This window comes from Molothrus ater, chromosome 7 (genome assembly GCF_012460135.2).
Source record: "Molothrus ater isolate BHLD 08-10-18 breed brown headed cowbird chromosome 7, BPBGC_Mater_1.1, whole genome shotgun sequence".
Classification (NCBI taxonomy): domain Eukaryota; kingdom Metazoa; phylum Chordata; class Aves; order Passeriformes; family Icteridae; genus Molothrus; species Molothrus ater.
In genome coordinates, this window is record NC_050484.2 from 2,166,629 (window position 1) to 2,183,459 (window position 16,831).

General features: G+C 44.4%; 1 protein-coding gene across 1 annotated transcript in view; it reads right to left on the reverse strand.

Annotated features, from left to right (window-relative positions):
• NDUFA10 (NADH:ubiquinone oxidoreductase subunit A10) overlaps window positions 1-16,831 on the reverse strand; it is a 29,281-nt gene that overhangs the window by 11,086 nt on the left and 1,364 nt on the right. The window contains exons 3-8 of the mRNA XM_036386943.2: window positions 15,800-16,015; window positions 14,732-14,818; window positions 13,666-13,787; window positions 12,102-12,181; window positions 8,569-8,623; window positions 4,976-5,061 (exon numbers count right to left, since the gene is read on the reverse strand). Coding sequence (XP_036242836.1) covers window positions 4,976-5,061; window positions 8,569-8,623; window positions 12,102-12,181; window positions 13,666-13,787; window positions 14,732-14,818; window positions 15,800-16,015 — 646 coding nt within the window. The remainder of the gene's footprint in view (window positions 1-4,975; window positions 5,062-8,568; window positions 8,624-12,101; window positions 12,182-13,665; window positions 13,788-14,731; window positions 14,819-15,799; window positions 16,016-16,831) is intronic.

The following is a 16,831-nucleotide window of genomic DNA, read 5'->3' on the forward strand; positions in this document are numbered from 1 at the left end:
AAAATGCCTGAGAAACTGCTAGAAAGCCTCCTGCTGCCTGTGGTTATCCACAGGCCAACAGTGCCACCTGCACGTGGCTGGCAAAAACACATCCCTTCCCAGTCAGCACTGACCAAACCCTAAATCCAACACCAGAAACTCTGCAAATTGGGTTGTTTTCAGTGAATTACATTTCTCAGCAAATGCTGACATGCACATCAAGCACATGCCCTGAGCAAAGCAAAGTTCATTGTCTTTGAGCAATAATTTTTACCCCCAAATCATAAATTTTGGGACCTTTCCTCCCAGCAGTGAAGAGTTCCAGCAAGTAAACTGGTTTGCTAACATACCCTGATATTCACTCTGTAAACTGTCCCAGTACAGACAGATTTGTAAGGAAATACAAAAACCCAGTGGAAGTTCAGATGGGAGAAGGTGAGGATAAATGCCCCCTTTTCCAAGATCAGGATGAACACCAAAGATGCTTCCTATAAACTACAACAACATTTAACTTCAACAACATTAAATGTGTATTTCACATGCTGAGAGGCACAAAAGGGAGTCCAGGCAGAGATAAAGCATAACATCACACACAGAGATAAGGTTTTGTGCTCATCAACTCTGCAGTGAATCCACTCCTTCCCAGATCTCAGCCAAGTGGCCATTTGGAAAGGACAATTCCCAGGCACAATTAATTTTAGTTAAGGGCCAAATGACAAACTTGCTGCTCCCAAAATTTCTTTGCACAAGAAAATAATGAAAGCTATTGATGGCTTCTCTGTGTTCTCTGCACCAGAAATAATTGGAATACTAAGCAAAAGCACACCCAAAGACACCTGCCACAACAATGTCTAACCACAAAACCACAGCCACTTGCCAGGACTAATTCCCTGCTCAGCAGGAAGCACTTACAGACACCTTTTATGTTTCTTTCGTTTTCTTTCTCTCCCCCAGCAGAAAATCATCACTATTTGTTCTTTTCTGACCCCTTTACCAGACTTTCCTGAAGGAGCTCTCAGCATGCAGCACCTTGCCAAAGATGCAAGGTGGGGTAAGGGAAGGAAACCGGTTAGAAAAAAATAAATAAACCAGGCAACCCAACAAAAACCACCTGAGTTTGCATAGCCTGGGCTGTGATTTCTCAACACCTCATGTTGGCATAGTCACAAAAACTCAAGTAACAAGAGAGACCTAAAAGCATTCACTGGCCTAAAAGCCAACACCACGAAACCATTCCAGTTAAGTTCTGTGTTGATAGAGGAAATTAACATTCCTCTTTCTGCCAAAGGGACTCCAATTCCCTCATTTAGGCAGGCAGAACAGATGTGGCATGGCCAAGGTGAGGCACAGCCACTCCCCTGCTGAGCAAACATTCAACATCAACATCAAGAACAAAAAAAAACTTCCAAAAAAAAGCAGGTCTGTAAGAAAAGGGGAGAAGGTGCAACAACAGCTCTTCAAACCTAGAAAAGCCACTGCAAAGAAGAAATCACAAAAGAAGTGTTTTAACTGCAGCAAAAAGATGGGGTGGACAGGGCTTGGAGCCACCTGGGATAGTGGAAGGTGTCCCTGCCCATAGCAGGGGGAGGGATGAGATGGGCTTCAAGGCTCCTTTCAACCCAAACCATTCTGGGATTTTATGGTGAAGAGAGAACCAAGGTGCTCAAGAAAATAGCTTCTAGCACCAGAAGTTCCACCATTAATAGTTCATGAGACTTTTGGAGTCTCCATGACAGAAGTTTCAAAGCCAGGTCCAACACGTCTCTTGGCAGCCCCTCTAGTCCTGCTGTTTGCAATCAGCCATTTAAACAGGGCCACTTCTTCCCTCTGCCAGGCAAAGCCTCACTGGGGAGCAGAGCTGCCAGCTTCTGAAGGAGCTGCAGGGACAGATCAGGTTTAGTTGTCTGAGGCAACAAGCACAGCAAGTTCCCCCCATGAGCTGATCAGAAACACAGGCAAGGCCACCCAGCCTGCAGCTCCTCCTCCCAAATGTATTTATTCTGCAATATGTGCAGACAGACAATTGTCACTGGGAAGGGCCCAGATAAAAAACATGCCTGAGACAGTGCAGGGGCAGCAGAGGAGCTCCCTGAGACATTTAAAAAGCCAGAATGGTTTCTGTAGGACTAAGCAGCTGGAGAGGAAGGGAAGATGTGAAGAACATCCTCTGGAACACACCTCCAGCTCCATAGCCAGAAATGCAGCCCTTTTTAACCTTTTCCCAAGATCCCACAGCCAGGCTGTGAGGGCAAGGGAGAGCAGTAAGGGCAGGCAGGGAGAGAAAAGAGATCATTATAGCACTGATTGCCCATGGGCTGGGCTCACCGCTTTGATTAGCTGCATTTATCACTCAGAGGCCCTGCTGGGGTTTCCATGCATTACACCCTATACACGTGCAATAAAAAGTGCTCCTCAGCCCTGCTCACCCATCCCTGTCCCCCAGACACACTGGTACAAGCTGAGGCTGGAAGAGAACAGCAGGGCTGACAGCCCCAGCAGCTGGCAGGTCAGCAAAGGAAGCAACTGCAGATGGAAAACCAAGCAGGGCAGAACTTGGATTAGGTATTAGGGGAATGTCACAGACACATTTCATGAAAAATCCTTTCCTTAGGATTTTTTCTCCTGAGAAGCTGAGAGGCCTCAGGAACAAAAAGTAAACAACGGTTATCTGCTGCTGTGGAATGCAACAGGTGGATCTGTGATTGGTCTCATGTGGTTGTTTCTAATTAATGCCCAATCACAGTCAGTTGGCTTGGACTCTCTGTCCAAGACACAAGCCTTTGTTATTCTTTCTTTTTCTATTCTTAGCCAGCCTTCTGATTAAATCCTTTTATATTATATTCATTTAAAATAATAAATATAATTTATATTATAATATAAATAAATATAAAGAATATAAACAATATAAATAAATAATATAATAATATAATTTATCTATAAATCCTTTTATATCATGTTTATTTATATTATATTCTGATGAAATCCCTTTATACTATTCTTTTAGTATAGTTTTACTATGATATATATTATAAAATAATAAATCAGCCTTCTGAAACACAGAGTCAACATTCTCATCTCTTCCCTCATCCCAAGACCCCTGTGAACACTGTCACAGGGGAAATTCCCTCACTGGAAGGGTGCTCAGGCATTGGAACAGGCAGTGATGGAATCACTGTCCTTGGAAGCGTTCCAGAGCCGTGTGGGTGTGGCACTTGGGGACATGGGCTCGGCAGCGCTGGGAGAATGGTGAACTCCATCATCTCAGAGGGCTTTTCCAACCTAAACGATCTGAAGTGGCTGCTGGAGCTGGCCAGGAACACCCAGGAGAGGGCAGCATGTGCCTGGGCACCTGGAGCCTGCAGGAAAAGCCCTTTCCAAAGGAGCAATGCACGTGGGCTTGGGATACCTGCCCATCTGAGGGGATCACAGGCTCCCTGGGCATTGGAAAAAGGGAGAAAAGCATCACCTTTAGGGCTCATGGACCCACACCCAGGCTGGGCATTGAATCCAGCACAGCTGGCCTGCAGCAGGCTCCCTGCCCCTTCTGGGGTTACCATGGGGGAAGAGCAGGTCCAAACACACACTTGTACTAAGAGGCTCTTCCCAGGCTGCCCAAGACACTGCTCAGGATTCCCTCACTCTGCTGAGCAAAGCATGAGCTCAAAATTGGCACAGGATGGGTTGTCACCCCTTTATCCATGCTCTGGCAGCCCAGCATAAAAAAAGATTCAAAAGCAAACTGCAGGAGCTGGGATCAATGCTCAGTGTAGGTCCCCTCCACACAGGATATTTTATGAGTCTGTGGCTTAAATAAGCAGTTTATTGCATTCGGGGATCTTCAAACATCCCCATGTTTTTGCCAAAAGAATAAATAATTTCTTATTACCTACAGTGACAAGAGCCTTGGGCAGGAGACTCACCCCCCCGCCAAGGTTCAATGAAAAATTGAGTCCTTAAAGCAGTTTATTCCCTTCTAAAATTGTGAAATAGAATTTTCATACAGTATCTTAACACACTGCTCTAATTGTAAGGTTTCCTTCAACTCCCTCCTACTCATCACAATTAATAATTCTTTCCTAATACCTGCAGTAGAAGTGTGGAGCTACAGGAAAACAAGCAACTTATTTCTTCTTTCAAAGGAAGTCTGATTGTGATAATTTGCTAGGGCCTAAGTCACCAGATGTTAACCTCCAATTACTACAAAGAAACCTCATCTTTGACACATAAAATGCACCCAAATCATGACTTGTTCTTCTCAGACACCACCCAGCACTGTTCTTCTGCAATCTATCTTCACTCCTTGATTAAAAAACCGTACAATAGGAGCATGATCTCTATTTTTAGGAGTTATTTAAAGTAACAGCACAGAAAAGTAAAATGCAAGAAATATCACAATTCTGCAAAAAAAGTTTAACTTGCTTCTCTGATGCCTGTCACAACGACACAAACTTAAGGGTACATATTCAATTTAAAAATCTGTGTTTCTATTAACCTGTGAGATGACCAGGAAATAATGAAAATAATATAACTCTTACATTTTGTTTTAAAAATGTAACTCTACTGAAATTTCCACCTGCATATTCAATATGAAGATGAAGTTGCAGCAAAATGGAGAGCCTGTCTCACTTCTGGCATTAACAAACAGCCTTACAAGTGCACCTATATTGTTTATATACATCTTTGTATTTTATATAAACAAATTCAACATGATGCATTTGCAAAGAATTATTAAAATCAAATTAAATTCTATTCCAACAAGTTATTTTCCAGTGTCTGAGTCTGATCTCTTCCAACTGGGCAGACAAGGATCTTTGACAAAAACCACTCTTAAACTTGTCTGGAGCCTCTTGTCTCAACAACCAGCAGCAAAAATGCTACAGCATGATCCAGTGCAAGCACCAATATTACCAAATATAACCCCACTTTTAAAAACTCATGGCTTTGACCATTTTCCCTGGGATTTGACAGCTCAGTGGCTGGATGACATCACACTTACAAAAGTCTCAAGTGATGGAAAGAAACATCATCTTGCTCCTCCCATGGCCCCTTGTCAAACTTCAGGTACTCGATGTCTTCAATTACCTGGAATCAGAAAAGAAAGCTCACTAAGGGGTGGGAAAAAAAAATCAATGAAATAATCAAAACAGGTTATGAAACAAATGAGAAAGGCTTCAGTGCTGAAGCTGTGGTAACAAGGAAAATGTCTAGAGATAACATGATCATCTCCCAGTTCTACTCCTGGAGGCTGCAGCCCTGCCAGGAGCACTGGGCACACATGTGGGGATCTCCTGACATCCTGTGCTTTCAGCTCTGGATGGCAGGGAATCAACTGGCTCAGAGGTGCCTTGCTGCCAAATTCCTACCAGAGCCAAGCCATCCTTCCTTAACCTGCCACTGGGGCTGAAAAGCCAAGAAGGTACAACCTCACCCTTGAGGGAGAATGAGGAGGAAATGGAGGTAAGTCTAAATTGAACTCATTTTTGCTACAAAAATAAAGTTTGGTCAGTTTTATTCCCAGAGAGGCTCAGTAACACATCTCTGAGGCAGGGGAGCAGTGTGGCATCTAGCTCAGTGCTGTGTGGTTCACAGCACAGAAACAAAGGCACGTTTCAGGCTGGAAAACTCAGGAGCTGCAGAGAGGAGTCCAAGGGCTCAGGATTTCACCAGCCACCAGGACCCAGCCATGCATGAAAGGAAAGGTAACACTCACAGCTCAGAACCCTTCAAATAAGCAACGCCAGCTCAGCAAATCATTCCTTCAGCATCCCCAAACTTATCAATCGCTGGTTTGAGCTTCACTTACAGCCTGGCTCCACTTGGAAACAGATTTTTGCTGCTCCAGGAGGTAATTGTTTATCACACCTGGCTGCCTGGAGCTGAGGGAAAGCTCAGCCCTAGTGTCAGGAAGATGCACTTCAGGTGCCTGATGAGGTGGAGACAGCACCTTGGAGCAACCTGGGAAGGAGTGGATTGTTACAGCTCCAAACATCCCTTTCCAGAGACCTTTTCCACGGGGAAAGGGTAAAGCTGAGGTTGTGACCAAATTCCTCATGGCACACTGTCAACCCGTTGACAGGTGAGCACATGTCACAATGAAGTGACAGAATGAGAAACAAAAAATCCTTGAGTTCTTTACATTAAATGCACTGCAATTATTCCCTGCCAACACTAAATCCCAGCTATTACCACTTCAAAAACAATAACCAAGTGCTATTACAAAGTGGCTTTGACTATAAAGACCCACTCTTACCAGAATTTTCATGGTAAGAAATAATTATTTGGACATGAGTGAATAAACACTTCTGAGGCACAAACTGCTGCAACATAACTCCAAGATAAGAGGACAAGAGGTGTAAGTTAAGTTTCTTCAAACAGCCATTATTTCTTTGAATTATTTAATTGACAAGCTGAACAAAAGCAATTCCTTCTCCACTCCACAGCAAGGCTTTGGAAACTCTGAACCTGGTAACAGCACTAATCAGAGTTGCTACAATGGGCTCACAATATGCTACAGGGGGAAAGGAATCTGTATTCAAATTAGTTTTGCTCACTGTTACCATCACATCAGAAAATCTCTCTCCCTCCCAGCAGCTCCTTAACAATGGCATCAGTTTCCCAACCAGGACAGAAGAACAAATTCTTAATTTATAAGGAATGCCCTGTCACCCCCCCAGGAATTATCAGCAAATATCCAAGGCTTTAAAAGAAATTAAACATGCAACTAACTTTGTATTCCCAGTTTTACCCTCAAGCTAAACAAGTGTGAAACATGCTAATGAAGCTCGTTTCAGCACTCATTACCCCTTCAGCCACCACAACCAAAGTTAATTACAACAGGAAACCCCAACTGACCTTTTTAGGACACTCAAAAAGTCGTTTCCAAGCTGTGTATGTGCGCTCTGAGCAAACCAAAAGTTATTAAACTATGAGGCCATAAAAAAAATTCGGCTCCCAAATCTCTAAGCAGATTGGAGTGGGCTAATGAACACTGCTCTCTGTCAACCTGTGTAAACACACACCTTACAAGCCAAAGCCCTCCTGCCAGCCCTTATTTCCAAATTTCTTCTGTGTCATCCCAAAGGGAAACTGAATCTGAACAGAAAAAGGGGAAAAAACAACTGAATTTTTCCAAGTATCAGTATCTACCACCAACACCCGACAATGACAATGACAACATCACGGGCTGGATAATCTTACAGGGTCTTTTCCAACCTCAATCATTCTGTAGCATTATACTTTAACTTCCAAATAATAATCCTTCCCCTAGTCCAGATTTGTCCAAGCAAATTAAGGATCCACTGGTGCATCTGATGAGCCTATTTAGAGCAATGACAAGATTGCTGAGCTCAGGAGAGTCGCTCCTTGAACAATAAGAGCTTTAACTGACTTTAAACCCTGATTGAAAGGATTAAAATCAAATCTCTAGCAATGGGGTTTACTACAAAAACAATCTGAGGAGGAAACAACCTGCTTTATTCTGACCACTTGGAGATGTGTCCAGAGAGAAAGACAGGGAAAAAAACAGGCATTTAACCCCCATCCCAACTTTCCTTTAATTCTCCAAGTACCCATCTTGAAACACCACAGCTCTCAACTCCTATCCTTGCTTCTATGTTGTTATCCAGAAAAAAACCAAATTAATTGCTCTAGATTCTCTATATTCACATCACAACCTCAGCTTTTTTGTTCATTTCAGCCTGATTTTTTGTGTATTTTTTTCTATTTATTATCTGCTATCACACTGAAGCCACCAGCCCTTTTTTAGGGGTATAAACCCACACTGTCCCACAGGTCAACTGGTTATTAATGATAATCTTTATTATCAAGTGCAGGAGCACCCAAAAATCCATCCACAACAGCAGAGGACCCAGAATGTGGCACACAACCCTGTTCTCATAAAGGGAACAAAAGGCCTAAAGAGAAGCAGCAATGCACCTATGGGGGAACATGGAGTGTTAATTTTAGGACCAGGGAAGTCCTCATCAATATTTTCTCCTTCACAAAGTCATATAACCAGAAGGTTGAAGGACACCTCAGGCAGAAATGTAATTTTAGTCTGATAAGGGGCAGTTAAATATTAAAATGCGTGCTCTGAATATGCTAATAAGCTTAATGAGGTACAGGCTACCACACATATGTATACCTTACTCAACTCTCTGCCAAGATCACACTGCATGTAAGAGAGGAGGAGAGGGAGTTTGGACTGTGTACAAGTAGGGTAAAAATTTCACCTCATTAGGATGAAGTCCCAAAAAGCCCTTGGAGACAGCCCATGTGCAAGTCTGCTCTCCCTCCTCCCAAGTGGGGATGATTCCTTGGCAAGCTTCCATGTAGGATTGTTATTATCCAGTTAACATCATATTACTGCTCTTAACAGACACCTATCACTAGAACTGAAATGGGTCCAAAACCTGTCCAGAGTCTCAAAAACCTTGGTGTTCTTTCCCTCAGGAACAACAGCAAGAGAGGAAAGTTAATAATGGTCAAGCAAAAGGCTTCTGTTAGCCTGCCAGTAACCCTGCATGAGGGGGAAAGTTCACTGAACTAAGGGAAATCTTTTAAACTTACTCCCAGAAAAGCAAAACTTACCTTCTCCACATCCTCAGCTGCACTTGCTGTGTACTGCAGAACTTCAGAGCTCTCACTGCAAAGAACAGAAATTTAATTCCCCTGATAAAACTGCTCTACCCATCCTCCCCATTCCTGCTCAGAAAAGGAACAGAAATGAAGTTAAAAGGCATAAACAGTGAAGCAGAATCATTGCAATTTTTTAGATTGCTCCTAGCTATTGCAATAGAATTCCTGTTGCACCTGTGAGCTGCTTCTTTGCTGATGGAAAGTTGCTTTTAAAGGGCAAATGGTCTGGACATCTACATAACTTCAGTTGGAAAAAAATTTCAAAAACTACACATGTGAATTTGCTTTCATTTAATTAATGTGGATACTTGCCCCTATTACAACTGCCCAATCTACCTGAAAATAAGTGAAGCTTTCAGTGTAACCCAAAACTGTGGTAGATTTTCTTTTTTCCAAGTGCATGACTAGGTGTGAGTCACCTCAAGAGAAGAATGCATTCATTTATCACTATTTACTCAGGTTGAGCTAGCTGAATGAATACAAATGCAGGCAGCATGGTCTGTAAGTGTAAAAACATTTTTAAAAGGTAATGTTTCCTGGTTAGAAGATTGTTTTTTTAATCAGCCAGCTGCCTTCAGAGAAAAGGCACTTGCAGAGCAGAACCACAACAGGAGCTCCTACATGAACCTGTCACACCTCACATGTTCAGCCACGTTCAGCAATAGCTGTTTCCAGCTGGAAAACCTGGAAGGCCCTGGAATAGCTGCCCAATGTGGACATTAAATCAAACATCACACAACAAAGTTTAGGAGCGTGGAGAAAAATTCATAGAATCCCAGAATGGTTTGGGTGGGACAGGACCTTAAAGCTCATCCAGTTCCACCCCTGCCATGGGCAGGACACCTTCCACCATACCAGGTTGCTCCAAGCCCTGCAAGACCTGGCCCTGGACACTTCCAGGGATGGGGCAGGCACCTGGAATAAAAGATTCTCCTCAATATCAGCCCAAGGGAGAGGTCAACCTTCAGCTGAGCCTGACACCAGCAATTGCCTCAACAATGCCCATCAAATCACTTCATCCCATCTCTTGATTTGACTCTGCAGATTATCAGGGCTTCATTAAGAGAAAACAGCTGCTCAGTGACTCTGCAGATTATCAGAGCTTTCCTTCAGAGAAAACAGCTGCTCAGTGGAAGCAGTGTTGGATATCAAAGAGAACATTACCAATCTTAAGGCTCTGCTCTGGCAAAAGAGAAAAATCAAACAGAACCCAAACACTGCTCCAAATCACCAGGCAGAACCTGCCACAGCACCCAGCTCACAAATCTCACTACCAATAAAAACATGTTAAAGACATTCATAACAAATCAAATAGAAAGAAAGCATCCATTTTAAAGCAAAAACCCACTATAAACCACTTTAGGCAGCATCAGGCTGCTCCAGTTAAACAGCACAAGATAACAGGAGTTTTGCCCAGTAACAAAGTGCTTTTCAAGGAACAAGCAAACAAACTTCAACAGGGAAAGCATGCAGGAGTTTGCTCAGCAGTCTCTAACAACTCTTTTTAGCCTTTTTGGACCAGACTTTGGGCATCACCAGGAGTCAGGGAATCAAACTAGGCAGACTAAGAGGTAACAGCTAGGCAAGAACACAGCCCCTGCAGCCCTGCCAGCAAACAAATAGTTAAGGCAGCTGTGGCTTCTATATGTACCCCAGACAGAGCCACCCTGAGGTCCAGAGGTGCACAGAGCTGGATGCACACACTCCAGCTCCCCTCAGCCAGGGCACAGAGACACAGATCTGTCACAGTCATTTTCTGAATAATTTCTCTGGCCAGGATTTTTCTCCTGGAAAGCTGAGAAGCCTGAGAGAAAAAGGAAAACAATATTATCTCATTTCCTTCTCCTGTGTTTTGCTGCTTTGGGATGTGTTTGGAGATTGTTTATCCAACATGTGAATTGGTTTTACTAATTGGCCAACAGCAGCCAAGCTGTGTCAGACTCTGGAGAGAGTCACAAGTTTTCAGTGGTATCTTGTAGCCTTCTGTCTGTATCCTTTTCTCTATTCTTTAGTATAGCATTCTTTAATATAATATAGATCATAAAAGAATAAATTAGCCTTCTGAGAACATGGAGTCAGATTCATCATTCCCTCCCTTTGACTGGAGTCTCAGAAAACAGCACACAGCTCACTCAGTGTGCCAGGCCGCTGGGAGCCCAAACCCTGCCAGGATGCTGAGCAGAGGGGTTTGCCTGACAGGGGCACTGCCCATGCACACACAGAGGGCAAGGAGGTGAAATCACAGCAGGGTCCAGGGTTCAGCCTGGCTGAGCACCAGGAGATGCATGTGGGGCTGGCTCTGCTCCAGAGAACAGCAGCAGCTGGCTCCCACCAGTGACTGCAGCAGTCTGCCCTCAGGGGATGACATTCCCAAGGCTTCCCATTGCCCTTCCAAGAGCCATGTGCTGGCTGTGGGGACACACAGAGAGGCCACTGACCATCTGTGACAGCACCAAGCCCTGCCTGCATGAGTGACAAGCTCAGTATCGAGTTACTCACTTCAGTAGCTGGCAGAGCCACCCACTGATCCACCCAGGGAGATGGAGCAAGCACAGGGGGACACAGGCAGGCTACAAAGCACCTGGGAATCTACTCTGATTTATATCAGCCTCCTGCACACACCACAGCTTTCACAGTTAATTCATCTGAAAGCCTTTGAGAGTTTCCCCTCCCAGTATTATGAGGGACCATAATTCTGCTTTTAGATGTTTGGAACCATTTTAATTTTCCTAGAGCTCTTTTGTAAGGGCTGGGAGAGCTGGCAAGCTCTGATTCATCCCAGGTTTACAGGGCACATGTTTTTGCTTCCCAGCTAGAGGAAGCCAGGGGAACCCAGTGAGAGACAGGACAAAGGGAATGGCTTCCCACTGCCACAGGGTAGGGTTAGATGGGATATTGGGAAGGAATTGTTCCCTGGGAGGGCAGTGAGGCCCTGGCACAGGGTGCCCAGAGAAGCTGTGGCTGCCCCTGGATCCCTGGAAGTGTCCAAGGCCAGGTTGGATGGGGCTTGGAGCAACCTGGGACAGTGGAAGGTGTCCCTGCCATGGCAGAGGTGGCACTGGATGAGCTTTAAGGTCCCTCCAACCCAAACCATTCTGGGATTCTGTGACAACTGAAAGGACTTTCTGAGGAGAGAAAAGCCCTAAAGCCTTCCAAAAAGGCCTGAGAAAAGCTTGCATTGCATCACTCTCTCCTCAGGTTGTGCAGACACACAAAGCCATAGCTGTGGCATTCTGCACACCACTCCTGACCCCTTTTCATCTTCCAGCACTGGCATCAGATCAGGCTCCTGGGCTGGCAGAAGTTAACTCCACTCACACAGTTCTCATGCTGTGAATGCAGCACCCCTTCACTGGGGCACAATACTGTACCCTGCAGCACAACAAGGGCTTTTTCACGTGATTTGTTGATATTGGCAGAGATTTTAAGGTTTGCACACATTTTTGCTCAAAGCCCTAAGAGGCAAAACATTTTTCTTTGCTAACCTGATGGCTGGTAGGAAGGTCTTCTTGTAAGCATCCTCAATGCTCTGGAGATAGGAAGGAGACACCTTTTTCTCATATGGCTACAAACAAACAAACAGAAAAAGCTGTGGAATTATATTTCTATCTTTTCCCACCAGCACAGACTCCAAGGTCTGCTCCACCACCTGCCAAGGGCTCCCTCTGGGATAAGCAGTCAAACATCCAAGTGAACCACATGCACATCAGTGAAAGTTTCAAAGAATTAAGAGTGTGATTTGGAGTGCTTGGAATTCCTTACAAATGCCATGAAATACCTAGGGTAGCCCCCAGCTATCCAAGGACTGATTCATCCCTGCTAACTATACATTCCAGGGAGCTGTAATAGCCACCCAGAAAACAGGAGAAGATTGTCTGAGTCCACCTTTTCCACAAGGAGGTCAAAATTGCACCTCTCTCCACAGTTTCAGACAAGTGCATGGGCAAACAGCCACTCCAAACTCCTGTGAAATTTCATGGATATCATCCCTGCTGTTAACCAGCTTGCCCTCCACACAGTGTACTTGCAATGCCACATCTGCAAAACACCAGGAATTTCTCTGATCTACCCAGTGTTCCTCAAACAACTCCTACAGAGCTCAGCACTGCCACTGACCCAAAAAGCCGCAAGCTACATCAGCAATTTCTGTCCAAAGGTTTCAAAAATGCCACTGATTTTCATGTTCAGAAGGGCTAAGAACTCACAGGCTCTCCCAATACATGAAGAACTTCTTAACTGAGAAATTTTTCCTAGTAAATCAAAACTCTTTTAATCTATCAGGTTTTCCAGAGTTAAACTGCATTTCCCATAGCCTTTCAACAAGGCAAGACAAATATCTTGGAATCCTCACAACACATCTGCAAACACTTACAAATCTAAGTATCAAAGAAAGAGGGAAAAAACCCCAAAATTACAAACCCTACTAAGATTAGTCACTCCCCAAAAGCACCCTACAGCTCTCCTGAGCCAAGACCAGCTCAATAACAGCCACCCAGTGGTGATTTGCTGGATTTCAGGGAGTTAAGTGAACCTGCTGATCCCAGGTGACTCACACATGAACCCCAGCAGAGGTGTGAGGAAGCAGTCAACTGGGAAGCAGGAGCCAGGGAGCCCAGCTGGGCTCCTGGCACCCAGGAATAAGAAATAAATCATCTCTAAGTGCATTGCAAGCAGCACATCACCTGCCCACAGCTCTTGAAGTGGCAGCTACACAGCCAGGTATAAAAATTCACCTGCTCTTAAAACAATTTCTCATTCCACAAATGACAACATATTGATGCAGTTACACCAAAAAAAAAAAAAGATGATTTTTGCTTTTTTGTTTTGCTATTTTAAAGCAAGCATAAGAGAATACCCACAGAGTCACCACCACCCCCTAGATCTCACAGCTCAGAGGACAAGCAGCTCCTCAGATGCAGCATTCAGCAGAAACCCCACAGGACTCCCACAGAAGGTGTGATTACAACAGCCATTAGCAGACAGTAATTGTGAGAGACCAGTAACAATAAAGATAAGAGATAAACAGGCAATAATCAGAGATCAAATTACCTTGCCCTTCTCTTGAATCCTCTTCTGCACCTCTGGGACAGGCACATCGACATAAATGACCAAGTGAGGTGGCAGGAACTCAGAAATGCTGATCTCCTTGACCTCTTTGTAGTGATCAAGGCCTGTGTAAAACACAAATAAATCACATTCCCCACGTTTGTATCTGCAGTCTCTTCTTCTGGGCTCACAGAGCAAGTTAAGGGTATGCTTTTCCTCCAACAGAATTCAGGAAGTTTACAGAAAAACTAATCACCAGAGAAGTTCCATGCACTGAGATCTAAGACTCTAAACCCAGTTGTATCAAAGAGGGACTTTATTCCTGGCTCAGGTTTACAGGAATCTCAGCTTCTCCTCCACCATTTAGAGACAATAAGCAGCAGTAGCTTTAATCAAGATGTTTGTTCCCTAAGGATTCCAGTACAATCCAAACTGGGATTTTGTATGAAATTGTGGGTTGCTGGGCTGTGCTGCCTCAGCAATGCAGACATAGGTCATTATAATCAGCTCTCAAAGCCATCCAGTAACTTACAGCAGGTGGCAAAAAACAAATACACACCTCTTAAATCCAACAGCAAAAACAGGAGGCAGTCAAGAAAAGTTACATCCACCTCAGGAGCAGCCAAAAGAACAGATTTACTAAGAACAGGCAGCAACAGCTCAGGAGCTCAGTGCCCATAAGCCCAGACCAAATCACTCAGGTTGGGAGGATCATCCCCAAATCACCCAGTTCAACCACTCTGCTGAGAACTCCACCTACAGCACTCTAAGTATCTCCAGGGGGGAGATCCCAGGTGATTTGCTCCAGGGTTTGACTCCCCTCACAGCAGAAAAAGGGTTTTTCCTTGCAAATGAAACGCTTTGAATTTCAATTCCTGCCCTCTATCTTCTGTCCTCTCACTGCCACCCAGACCACACCAGCTCAACCCAGCAACATTCGAACGCTGAACACTTAAAGGAATCCCTCCTTCCAAGCAGGAATGTTTTGTTTCTTTTTTAAAGCAAAGTTAACCACCAGACTGCTGAGAGATTATGGCCAAGCAGCTTCCCTTTGCTGGCAGGAACTCACATCTCTTGTGCACATATCCCTGCTTCAGCATGGCCTCCAGGAACACAAAGTCACTGTAGGGAGAGCGCTCCAGCACCACGCCCTGACCTGCAAGGGAGAACAAGCTGCAGGTTGGAACAGAAGGAGCTGCAAGGTCCTTTGTTACTGTTGTATTTCTTGAAAATCTATTGCACCTATCTCCACAGTTTCAGACAAATGCATGGGCAAACAGCCACTCCAGACTCCTGTGAATTTCATGGATATCATCCCTGCTGTTAAGCAGCTTGCCTTCCACACAGTGTACTTGCAAGGCCACATTTGCAAAACACCAGGAATTTCTCTGATCTACCATCTATCCCTTCACCAGGATTTCTTCTCCTGGGAAGATGAGTAGCCTCAGCTTCTCTATGTTTTGCTACTCTGGAATGTGGTCTGGAGATTGTTTATCCAAACATGTGCGTTGCAGACATCTTTTTTTGGAAAATCCTTTCTTTAGGATTTTTCCTCCTGAGAAGCCTCAGGAACAAAATGTAAACAATGATTATCTGTGGAATGCAACAAGTAGATCTTTGATTAGCTCATGTTAGATGTTTCTAATTAATAACTAATCACAGAGAGCCCGAGCCACAAACCTTTGTTATCATTCTTTGCTATTCTATTCTTAGCCAGCCTTCTGATGAAATCCTTTCTTCTATTCTTTTAGTGTAGTTTTAATGGAATATATGTCATAAAATAATAAATCAGCCTTCTGAAACATGGAGTCAGATCCTCATCTCTTCCCTCAACCAAAAACCCCTGTGAACACCATCACACATTAATTGTTTTTAATTAATGACCAATCACAGTCCAGCTGTGTCAGACTGAGTCAGTCACAAGCTTTCATTACCATTCCTGCTAAACCTTCTGATGTATCCTTTCTCTTTCTTCAGTATAGTTTTAGTATAACATTCTTTTAATATAATTTAACACCATAAAACAATAAATCCGCCTTCTGAGAACACGGAGTCAGATTCTCATCCCTCACCTCGTCCTGGAAACCTCACAAACACCACAGTCCCTTCCAGCCCACACCCCTCCATGAGCCCCCACCTGTGCTGAGCAGGTGCTCCAGGGCGTCGGCGTACTGCAGGACGCGGCTGCCAAAGAGCCAGGACTGCAGGCGGTACGAGTGCCCGTCGGGGGCCTTGGGCTCATTGTAGAACTTCTCCAGGCTGCAGAAACCACTGAACTTCTCAGGCAGCAGCTGCCCATCCCCTGAGAGCCTGTCCTGGTAGTGGATGTCCGCCTCAGGGAAGTACTTCATTCCTGAAAAGGAGAAGGAACCCACAGCGGGAATGAGCTGTGCTCGTTTGCAGCTAACACCTCTGCAGCTGCTGAGCACACAGCTGCTCCTTGCCTGTGGGAATCCAGAAAATCAGAGGGGTTTGGGAAAGCTGCAAAAGGCAGACCTCAGAGACAGCTGAACTGTGATTAGAGCTAAGCAGTAGCCATGAGATAGAGGTCATCAGAAAAATTATGTAAAAATTTTGTAAAAATTATGTAAAAATTATGTAAAAATTATTAGAAAAATAAGGACGAATAGAAAAATGGTCTGTGTATTAATGCTTGGCTAGCGTAACTCATTAAGCTACAGAAAAGTACATCTGAGATATTAGGAAGCTCTAAGCTTAATAATGGAGCCCTGTGGACTGTATTTTAATGCTTACAAGCAGGTATTGTATCCAAAATAAGCAATATTGTTTGAGGGTACATGTGCTTACAGTGGTTGGACAGAACTACTGTCAGTATGATTTTGCTTTGTGTGATTGGTCAAAAAACTTTTAAAGGAAGTTGTAACATGCAGTTCTTTGTCTGCTGCCGGGGATGTGAGCTGCTGGCATCTTCCCATTGCCATAACCATGTAATGAGACTGATGCTGGAAAATAAAACAGCTCAAGATATGTTCCCAGCAGTCCTGTCCTGCTCATGATTTGTAGAGAGACCCCCAGGCAGCAACACTTGCCCAGCTCCTGCTCTTTGCCCAGCTCCCACACAGCCCCAGCTCCTGCTCCTTGCCCAGCTCCTCTGCCCACCACAGCAGAACCCAAACTCTGAGCTCTGCCCCTGCCTAGGGAGAGCTGA